The sequence below is a fragment of the Acartia tonsa genome, chromosome 13 (assembly GCF_053477335.1).
Source record: "Acartia tonsa isolate MP-2025a chromosome 13, ASM5347733v1, whole genome shotgun sequence".
NCBI lineage: Eukaryota > Metazoa > Arthropoda > Copepoda > Calanoida > Acartiidae > Acartia > Acartia tonsa.
This window is the reverse complement of record NC_137272.1, coordinates 162,940-174,072: the sequence shown is the minus strand read 5'-3', so window position 1 is coordinate 174,072 and position 11,133 is coordinate 162,940. Positions and strand designations below refer to the sequence as shown.

The following is an 11,133-nucleotide window of genomic DNA, read 5'->3' as shown; positions in this document are numbered from 1 at the left end:
AATTTTCTATAATTATGCACATGAACCACCAGAAAATTTTTAGGTCTCTAACTGTAACAGGAGCGGAGATAGGGGGGGAGGTCAATATTGACCCCCCCTCCCCCAATCTATTAAGGTGGGAATTGGGGCCCGATCTGTAAGGGTTAAAAGTACGGTAAATGCCGTAAAAGAAAAATTTAATTATTTGTATATATTAGTTTCGTCACCTAAGGTCGGAGATTAATCAATATTAGATCCATTGTCTTATCCCTATAACCATTCTTTTAAAGGTTTAAAGTTTCTTTTTTAAAATAGTCTATCCCAGAATAATTTTTCACAAAGATCCCAACAGAAGGTTAGCATATATAGATTTATTACAAAAAAGATGAGCAACTATGACATATATGAGCTTGGCATAGGTTTCAATATTAATAAATTATAAAAAAAAACCAAGAATCTTATAATACAATATAAGCGACTACTAGCGGCTACGCCCCCTAGAAGCCTCTAGGGGCACTGGTAGGAGGGGAAAATGTCGACCTCCTTTCATTTTAAATTTGAGTTTCAAAAGAGTTAAAAAATATTTTTAGGGGGAGGGGGGTGAAGACACCCTCTCCAAAAATAGATTAAAACCTTCCCAGGACCTATAGGAAGCTTCACTGTAAAGGAGAACTATATCAGTTCAACGGTTAGCGAGATCCTTTGGGACAGACAAAAAACGCTTACTACTTTATATAACAGGATAGCTTAAGAGTATCTTTGGTAGGATATAATTATTGGTTGAACAGTTCAGACACAACTATTTTGTAACCAAACAATTAAATTTTATTTAAGTTTTTGAGCCAAATAAGAAATTAAATATTTTGCTAAAAAACTTTCACTTGGAAGTTAGGTATAAATCTTTCCAGGATCTATGAGAAGCAACTATATAAAGAACCATATCGGTTCAGCGTACAAACACGCATAAAAACAGACATCCTGTTACAAGGATAACTAAATTAGATATATAATTAAACCTAAAGGTCTATTTTTAGCAAACCGAGTTCACTACTCTAACAACTGCTTTAAGTTTTAAATCATCAGCATACTAGTTGTAAATAATACATTTGTTAAATTAAAATACATTTAAATTGTTTAGTACATTTCTTTACATTTACTAGGCGCCAATTTATATTAATTTATTTACAAGCAATCCAAATCACATTTTTGGTTCATAATACAATAACTTTTATCACTAATATAGTTTGTTCGGTGCTTTCATCGATAGTGACTTTTGAGCACTGAAAACCTTTTCTTAACTTTTAAAACAAATTAAAAATATGAGGGAGGTTTTTTTTCCCATACCCCCCCTGGGGAACCTTTACCCATTGGGGCTCATAGTACCCCACCTGACCTAAAGTTTCAAACTATTTTCCCTTATTCACTACGATATAAGGGTTGGCTATAGTTGGGTGTCAATGCTCAACAAGGTAATTTTGTGAAAGCGCCGTTATTTTATCACTAATATTTCCCTTCCTCCCAGCTGTCTAGGCTTTCAGGGGCTATGGAGGAGTTTCTGTTTAGTCCGTATCTTCTAAAGTTTAAAAGTTGAATTTAGGAACAAACAAAGTAACGTCACTGCGGGGCGTAATCCTGTAATACCCTAATCTTGCAGGGCAACACTGTCCTAATATAACCTAACCTAACCTAACTTAAAGTAAACCACACGAAAACCAACCACACTCAACCACTTAAACTTAAAGTGCTCAAATAGGCACTTCAAGGGAAACCGCTGGCAATTAAATTATGCTGCTATGTCTGGTTATAGTAAGAATAGGGGAAATAAGCTAGCTTGTAAACAGGCGAATATTGGTAGGAGCGAAGTCACTCTATAACTGAAATGTCTTTCTATCTGCTGTGTCTATGAAAATCATGATATTCAGGATTGACTGGCGTACTTTTTTATGTAAATTCCATATACTTATGAACATCCAGTAAATAAATTATTTGGTTCGTCAGTTCTGGCACTCATTCTCTAGCGGACATTAAAGTTTGCCTTAACAAATTTTTTAAAACTTTTATTTACATGTTTTTTGTTTGTTTTAAATTCAACGAATAATTTCCTGGCTGATTCAGATCTAGTTTGAAAAAGTTTGACTTGATCTCCTTTGCTTCCATTACTACTTTTTCTTGAAGCTTCTGTTTTCAGTAAAAAATAAATAAATATTTGTATCTACGGATTGTTTTGAGAAGGATATACCTTTAGTTTTTTATTTCCAGTATGGCTTCGAAACCGATTAATATCTGCTGGATTAGAATCAGTTCTAAGCCATACTGAAAAATCATGTATCGTATGTCAACAAAACTGGTTTTAATTTTAGAATTGTAAGTTTCTATTTCCGTGGAAAGCTGATTATAATACGATGCAATAAATAACTATTAGTGTTGCTTTATGATGTGAAAGGTCCTATGGTCAAACGTCCTTCAGTCAAACCACCCTTTGATTGCTTAACCTTTGTCTGGAAGTTCTAATTGTGCATGGTAATTAGTTGCACCTGTTCAATAGCTGTAGAGAAAATCACAATACTGACTTACACCCAGGTTCTAATTAATACCATAAAAACACCTAGTTTTTACCACTTTTATGGTAAAATTTTACCAGCCTATACGATTTAAAAGGTGGTAAAATTTTACCGTAACCGTGGTAAAAACACTTTTTGTGGTATTTTCTCACGCTTTTTACCAGCGATTTTTACCACAATTATCGGTAAAATTTTACCAGATTTCCGGTAAAATATTACCATTTTAGGACGCAAATTTATACCAGATTTTGACCAATTTTTACCACTTTTTTGGTAAAATCTTACCGCAAATTTCTGTAAGATTTTACTGAAAAAGTGGTAAAACTGTTCAACACCTGGTAATATTTTTGCCCTAAATTGGTAAAATTTTACCAGAAATAGGGTAAATATGGTAAAAATTTACCAAAAATTGTGGTAAAAACGGGTGGTAAAAATCACGAGAAAGTGGTAAAAAACGACTGACCTTAATTATAGAAAAACATCGCTTGTAGGTATAAATTGCAAAAATAAAAAAAAATTGTTTTCATTTTTATCTTTATTGATTGAAACAACACTTAAACATATTTTTCTTGATTCTACTGCTCTGGTCGCGAAAACTGTTGCGCAACCTCCTGGATTTGCTGGGCACCGGCCCCATTCGACCTCGTATCACTGATATTCAACCTGGAATAAAATTGCTCATTAGTTAATTAGATAATTACAGGGATATAAAGGGATAAGACAATGGCTGATAAATTGATGTTCATCTCTAATGATGATACACATCGTTACCCCTTCTGTAGATTACAATAAGTGATTGAAATGTTAGGACACTCAACTTAATGAACCAACCAATAAAAAATCAATAAAAGTACCCAAGGTTGTTAGGCCAAAGAATAAGAAAATGTTATTTGAAAACTTTGGGGGCTAGTGTAATTTACAGCCCAATGTCCCATCCCTCCCTACTAAATATCTAATCTATAATACAAAGTAGAACGATGTCTGTCCGTCCGTCCGTCCGTCCCAAAGATAAAGCCTATACTCGCTGTTTACGCAAATGTGTCAGAACTTCCCCCCCCCCCTTACTCTCACACCTAAATTTTTTCTTTTGAAAGCAAAAATAAAAGTGTGTAGGTTCGACTCCCCCTCTCCCCCCTCATTCATTTCCTACAGGCATCTTGACACGTGGCAAAAAAATCAGCAAACTTATCTAACTAAACATCTTTGAAAACGCAGAACGAGAAAAAATAAAGGGAAAGCTTACCTGGAAAACATAAGCAGTAACAACATCCCTGGCTAACAAGAACATGCTGTGTCCATACTACTCGGCATTACTGATTATATGCTTCACGTGGCGTATGGAGTCGTGGAACGCGGGGTCCTAAGTTATGGAGGATTAAATGAAGGAAGGAAGTGGACTGTTTATTACACTAGTCCCCAAAGCTTTATTTTCTTCTTCGTTGCTTTAACAACTCTAGGGACTTTTATTGAATTTTGAATGGTTGATTAATCAAGTTAAGTGTCTAAAGCTTTCAACAACTAATTATACTCCACAGAAGGGGTAATTTTGTGTATCATCATTGCTGATGTACATCAATTTATCCGCCATTGTCTTGTCCCTTTAGATCCCTGTCCCAAACAAGTACTAATATTAGATAAATTTAGACCTAAACCCCAGGCAGGGAGGGTAAAATATGGTGTAAATATCATAATGGTATCCAAAGTTTCAGAAACAAGTTTACTTATTCGTCAACTCAAAAACTTTGAGTACCTAATTTTTATTAGGTAAATCTTGATTTAATTTCAATACTTCGTCTTTTGTCCTATCCCATAAGAACCATGTTTCCCGTTGTGTCTACAGAAACGTAAATTATTTTAGTACAATCTTTTTTTAAACTTAACCCTTAACAGTCGGGCCCCTTGCCGTAATTTTGTAAGATAAAATGCTTTGTTTAGGTCATAAAAATATTTTTGTTCTTTACCTGGATGACCCTGCCAGGTTTGCTGGCATCCTGTGCCCGCCAGGATGGAGATTTTCAAAAAATTCCAACTCTCAGTTATGTGTCATACCCATACTTAAAAAGTCAAGCAGTTTGGGCTCTTTATCTTTCACACACAGAAAATGAGATAGAAAAAACCGGATGGGGGGGCGTTCAACGCCCCCCCCCCGACCGTTAAGGGTTAAACAATATTTTACTTCGTCTTAAATCATTTAATAACCCATTCCTGAATAGCCTTGGTCCCTGGTCCACGTCTACCCGGGGAGGGTGGAGGTCTCCTGCGTCCTGGAGAATAGTCACCTGGTGGCCCTTTGGATGGGGGTGGTGACATGTACCTTGAATATTCAGATTAGTTTATAATAAGTAAATGTTATGTCGTTATCTATTAAAAATAACATATATCATTAAAATTCTAAAAAATACCTATTAAAAATCAAATTAGGTAAAAAAACTAGGTACTTTATGTCATTATTGAGAGGAGACAATGAACTGTTAATTTCATCAGTCCCAAAAGTTTTATTATAACGTTTTCTTATTCATTGGCTTAGGTAACTACTTTGGGGAGTTAATTAAATTTTGATTTATTGTTTCAATAAGTTGAGTGTTCAAACGTTTTTTAACCACTAATTTTATGTATCATCGATGTTGATGTTCATCAGTTTATCGGCCATTGACTTATCCCTTTACATCCCTGATATAAATTTGATTTAACCTTGGGGGTGGCCGACCTCTTGGTTCAGGTGAGTAATCCCTGGGTGGTGGGCCCCTACCGGGAGGTCCCCTCCTGGGTGACGGGGAATATTCTCTGTGGTGGGGGGGAGGAGGTCCGCGGGGGGGTCCTCGTGGCGACATATCCCTCATTGGCGGTGGGGGGCCTCTGTAACGTTGTTGTGGAGGGGAGTAGTCGCCCCTGGGGTGTGCCTCCCTTGTGAAGTAATGTGAGGGGGGTCCGTAGCCATCTCTCCTCTCATACCTGAAAAAATAAAAATAATTTACTTAAAAAGTTAAAATTCATTAAAAAAAAGGTTTTTAAAATTTTTTGATTGGTAGAAAAGGGAAGAACTAATAAAAAAGAGCATATCTAGGTAGGAAAGTTATTGTAATTTTAGAAAATCTTTAATAAAGCAATAAAAGAGATGGTAGGCATTTAAAGTTAGCAAATTTGGAAATTACACTAATATATTTTGTTTATATACTAAATTGTTTAAAGTAAAAAGGTTCTTTGTCTTTAGCTTAAGATTTCGATAACTACTAAACCGATTGAGTTCTCCTTTATAGGTAGGAAAGCTTCTCATATGACACGGAATGGTTTTAGACTATATTTCTGTCCCCTATCTATCCTTTTTAATACAGAGCCCCTAAATGCTAGGGCCGCAGCCGCTAGCAATATCTAAACTAATCTTAAAATTTAAAATTTTACCTTGGTGGAGGGGATCTACCACCCCCTCTGCCACCACGTCCTCTGAAACCACCCCTGTCCCCTCCACGGCCTCTGCCTCTAAAGCCACCCTTATCACCTCCCCTTCCTCTAGAGCCACCTCTGTTATTTTTAAATGTTTTCATTTTGAAAAAAAAAATTCGATGATTTTTAGTAAGTATTTTGGAAGATTAATTTTAAATTTTTTTATCTTAGGTACTGCTGTTTTATTAGCGCAGCAACTTTATAACAAAACTGTACGTCAGTCCATGGCGAAATTACAAAAAATGCATTGCTTTTAAACGTTACATTTAATAAATAAGCCTACCTAAAGATTTTCTAACTTTTACTTTTTAAAACAAAAACTTTCCTAGAGTAATGTGGGGGGCTGCGTCTTTCATACCTATCCCCGCCCCCACCCTGGCCTCTACCTCTGTAAGAACTGCGCCCCCTATCACCTCCGCGTCCTCTATCACCGCCTCCACGTCCCCTGCCTCGTCCCCGGGATATTTCCACTCTCAGCCGTTCACCGGCATATAATGTACCGTTCATTTCCTTAAAAAATAAAGTGAAGTAAAAATAACTTCAAGACCTGAAGTTTGTTTAATAACAATAAGGTAAAAATAAATCAAAACAATTCCCTATAACTTAAAAATACCTCCTACCCTTGTGGAATATTCTAAACCCTTCTTGATCTCCCTAAACCTAACTAAAAGCAGTAGTGAAAGTTTCAAACAAAAAATTCAAGTAATGAAAAGGTGAAGGCAAGCCTTGACTTTTAAGGGGGTGGCAACACCCAGCCATTTTGTTGTAAAGAAACCAAAATATTGTTTGTATTATTATACAGATCTACAAAGATAAATATAAGCTGCGAAACTTTTCTGTAACTTACTTCTTCAACTGCCCCCTATGTTTCAAATGCTGATCTGAGGTCTTGTTTCTTTACAATCTAAATAAAAGAATTTGTTATAATCAAAAACTATAGGTATGAAACTAAAAAAATACGACAAAAGTAGAAACCTTATACTTTTTAGCTAGACCAAAATAATCAGTAGGTAACAAGTTTGAAATAGATAGGACAATTCCTACATGCTTGAATTAATGATAATAGCTATGAGTTTCGTCCATACAGACCGGCCATCCAACACTAATTATAGAAAAGCTTCGCGTTTACAAAAAACATAATTCCCTTCCACAAAATAACAATGATAACGTTTATGAGAGTAAAGCTCTCAAATAAGACAGTGGGACAAACGGAATTTTGTTGGTAAAACTTCAAGGATTTAAAGGGATAAGGCAATCCCCGATAAATTGATCCACATCATTAATGATTATTAACAAAATTACATCTTTATAATTATAATTTTTTTTTCAATTTTTTTCAATTTTGTACCCCCCCCCCCCCCCCCCCGACTACCAACGAACAACTATTTTAGGTTAGGTTAGGTTTTAGGCTAGGGAGCCGAGCGCTGCGGCTAGGCAGGCAAGTGGGCCGAGCGCTGCGGCTAGGCAGGCAAGGGGGCCGAGCGCTGCGGCTAGGCAGGCTAGGGAGCCGAGCGCTACATTTCTAAAAGGATAATACCACCTACTCTAATGAATGTAGAATATACGTGGATATTACGACAGGGGGAAAAAATTGTCGTTATTTTAGCTTGCTAACATGAAATTCGTTTATTGGTCAGTTTGTTCAACCAGTAGTAGGGTAAGGATTGGGTTTAAAGAAGGGGGGTATCTTTATTTTAGCCAGCTGTGAGCATCTCCTTATCAGAGTAAATGAAAATGTGGTACAACATCCCAGTAATAATATATCGATTATTTTTATAAACTTTAATGGAAAAAACATTAAAAAAATAATATACCTGTCTAGCTAACACTCTGGTAAGGGTTTCCATAGTCTTAAACCACTCCCGGATTAATTCTTCCCATAAAGTTAGTCCACTCAAAACCTAAAACAAACGAACTTATTTTGACAAGTAGAAAAGTTGGTGGAAAAATAATTCATCTAAATTAATGAAGCAAAAATTCGTCCCCAAACTTCATTTTTAATTCTTGATACAGATTTTAAAGGGTGGGGCTTAAAGGGTGTTAACTCCACTCAACCCGTAAAACCCCTTATTTGTTTCCCTTCAAAATTAAAAAAAAAATATATTAGATTACCAACCTCAAACCTTTGAAATCCCTCATTTTATCCCTCTTAAAATTAAAAGCTTGACGTACAATCAACCATTGGTTGTCTTTAGGACGATTGGCAAATAGATCTGATTCCTGTACTGTAGAACAAATAAAACATTATGGAATGGATATAGAATATACGTGGATATTGATGACAGTGGAAAAATTGAAGTCAATTTAGGTTGCTAACATGAAACTCATTCAATGGTCAGTTTGTTTATCCAGTAGGACGGGACGGAATGGAGTAAAGGGGGCGAATTAGGGTTATCGTCATTTTAGCCCACTGGGAGTTTTACTTTATTAGAGAAAATAAAAATCTAGTGTAACATCCAAGTAATAAAATATCTATTTCTGCAGGTTATCTTAATTATAGTATAGCTAACATTACCTCTAGAAACTGATCCCAAAGTTCACAGGACACAACAACATAGAGATTAGCCTTGATCCATGTGACAATGAGGGTCTGGAAGATGGCCTGGGTCAACCTTCCTCCAAGGGTGTCCTCCCTGATAAGCATAGATAACTATTAACTAAAGATCCAAGAACAAATTAAATATAAATAGGCTATTTTTATTTAAGTGTGTAGGTAGGTATAAAGTATACTTTTTATCTAAAAATGGTATTTTTGTCTCTGATTTTATTTATCGCGTCGTATTATAGACAGCTTTCCGCGACTGGTAAAATGAGAAATTTTCAGATCAATAGCAATTTTGTTAGCCCCGAGGGGCCAAAGGACTGGCCTAACAAAGCTGGTATTGATAATATAATTTCTAGACTATTGTTCATAGAAAATTGTCTGTAATACGTAATTTTTCAGTATGGCCCAGAACCATTTTTAATCCAGGGGATATTTATCGGTTTCAAAGCCATACTGGAAACTCTTTGTTTAGGTCAAAACTACATTAATATCAATTTTTCTTTATTTTAGATTTAGTGTGCTGACTAAACAAACTAATTTCATTACTTCTTCTTTACAAGCAAAATGCTAGTGAATTTGTTCTTAAATACTTAAAGAAAATCGTAACTTCTCTATAATAATTATCTATGTGCCTGCGTCTTGGTGGTGTTTCTGTGAGGGTGAGTTGAGTTATCTGCAGCAAGATAAAGAGTAACTGCTCCCATGTTCGCCCGTCCATCTTTACATTCATTACCATAAACCTGACCAAAATAAAATTATTGTTAGATTAGGAATATCTATTTCTTAAATAAAATTAACAGGATGTCTTTCTGTACCATGTGAAAAAGTTTAATTTTAGCTATAATGGGAGAAAAAATCGGCGTTATCCTCTTAGAAATTTTTTTTTCAATTTTTTTCAATTTTGTAACCCCCCCCCCCCCCCCCCCCCCCCGACTACCGACGAACAACTATTTTAGGTTAGGTTAGGTTTTAGGCTAGGGAGCCGAGCGCTGCGGCTAGGCAGGCAAGTGGGCCGAGCGCTGCGGCTAGGCAGGCAAGGGGGCAGAGCGCTGCGGCTAGGCAGGCTAGGGAGCCGAGCGCTGCGGCCAGAGTTCATAGTTCGCTGTCAGGGGGGGGGGGGGGGGGGTACTCAAATTTTCAATATTGAAAAAAAAATTTCTAAGAGGATAATACCAAAAAATCAATTTAATGGACATTTTATATAATATGGAAAATTTCTTCCTTTCCCTGTACCTTATAAAAATCGTCGGAAAAAGCCGTTTTTTAAGCAAACAAAAGCGCGTTTTGCTCTATCTGTGAGATATTATGAATAAGATAATGTTAAGATTTGATATTAAGATGAGAAAAATTTACGTTCACAGTCCCTTTAAAGACACAATACCTGTAATAATAATGTACAAACTTTTCAACCACTAATAATACCCTGGCCTTTCTAATTATAAGCCTAGGCAGAGCCATGCTGGTGATGCTAGCTCAAGCGTGTACCGTGGTTTCTGTAGAACTGTACTTCTGAAGCCAATACAGGGTTACGAAAGTTTAAATTGATGTTTTTTTTTAATGTTAATATTAAATGTAATATAGTTTTGTAATGACATATAAAATATATATTCGATAGAATATAAAAAAATATAGTGCATTCAATATTAAAAAAAAATATTTAAATATATATATAGTTGTTAACCATATATGAACATATATGAATCTATTTCCGGCCGGGTTCTTAAAAGATATTGCCGCGTTTTTTCGACATTTTTTACGCTATGAATAACAAGCGCGACATTCGCGAAATCTAAAAGAGTATACAATGATTTATTTAATTATTTCGCTTTTGATGGTACGGCCTTTATAGAAAAAAAAAGATTATCTTCAATCCATTTTTGCTGCATATTAATTAATGCATCTTTTTAGAGCTGTGTTAGACATTAGAAAAATTGCTAAAAAAATAATTTAAAATTCAGTATTTTTATGTTATATACTCTGTTTGAAATTCTATCGTCAACGTTCAATCAATCAATGTCTAAAAAACGCCGAAAAAATGTGGCATTCATCTTTTAAAAACCCATCTCGGTGGTATTTCCGCACAGTTATGGAATCTCAACGACAAAGATTTTTTTATCCAATCTTGACAAGTGAGGTATTTTTGGAAAGAGGAATATATATAGAAAACGCCTATGAAAATTAGAAAATCCGCAGAAATCATATTTGCAAGTTATTTGCAAAAATCTGCAATGCTAATTTGCAAAATTAATTCATGCCTTAAATGACTTAGTTAGAAAAAATCTTTTTATGAAATGTGTTTATTTATAAGTTTAGAACATACTTAGGGCAAAAAAAATTTCTTTAGTGTTACTTTTTTCACCTTATATATGAAAAAAGCAGTTTCTCACATTTTATGATAAAAAAAGGTATAGGAACAAAAAATAAGATTTTTCTTGGTGTAAACACAATAATTGGCATAAAATCTATCATCCTAAATGTAAAAAACAGATATAGAATCCTTTTTAGAGCTAATATAGTGCAAAAAGTAACCAAGACATTTTTGCAAAGTATGAAAATCTAAAGAAAATAGTTCTTTTTGCTTTTGATATACATATCAGATAAATGTAT

General features: G+C 35.1%; 2 protein-coding genes across 2 annotated transcripts in view; both read right to left on the bottom strand.

Annotated features, from left to right (window-relative positions):
• Positions 1-1,009: 1,009 nt before the first annotated feature.
• LOC145304369 (uncharacterized) overlaps positions 1,010-11,133 on the bottom strand; it is a 46,359-nt gene continuing 36,235 nt past the window's right edge. Inside the window, exons 9-10 of the mRNA XM_080146235.1 lie at positions 2,045-2,159; positions 1,010-1,066 (exon numbers count right to left, since the gene is read on the bottom strand). Coding sequence (XP_080002361.1) covers positions 1,010-1,066; positions 2,045-2,159 — 172 coding nt within the window. The remainder of the gene's footprint in view (positions 1,067-2,044; positions 2,160-11,133) is intronic.
• On the bottom strand, positions 3,061-10,183 carry LOC145304276 (uncharacterized). The gene is made up of 10 exons (XM_080146130.1): positions 9,908-10,183; positions 9,159-9,266; positions 8,497-8,614; positions 7,796-7,882; positions 6,309-6,491; positions 5,940-6,061; positions 5,232-5,492; positions 4,748-4,854; positions 3,784-3,902; positions 3,061-3,203 (listed from the first exon to the last, which is right to left on the bottom strand). The coding sequence occupies exons 1-9, from the start codon at positions 9,982-9,984 to the stop codon at positions 3,841-3,843; spliced, it is 1,125 nt and encodes a 374-aa protein (XP_080002256.1). The 5' UTR covers positions 9,985-10,183; the 3' UTR covers positions 3,061-3,203; positions 3,784-3,840.

Excerpts from the sequence above, each read along its gene's own strand:
- LOC145304276 (XM_080146130.1), bottom strand. The coding sequence starts at position 9,984 with ATGGCTCTGCCTAGGCTTATAATTAGAAAGGCCAGGGTATTATTAGTG. Across the intron at positions 7,883-8,496 it reads TTTGGGATCAGTTTCTAGAG|GTTTTGAGTGGACTAACTTT; the intron begins GTAATGTTAGCT and ends CGTTTGTTTTAG. Across the intron at positions 4,855-5,231 it reads AGAGGTCGGCCACCCCCAAG|GTACATGTCACCACCCCCAT; the intron begins GTTAAATCAAAT and ends TGAATATTCAAG.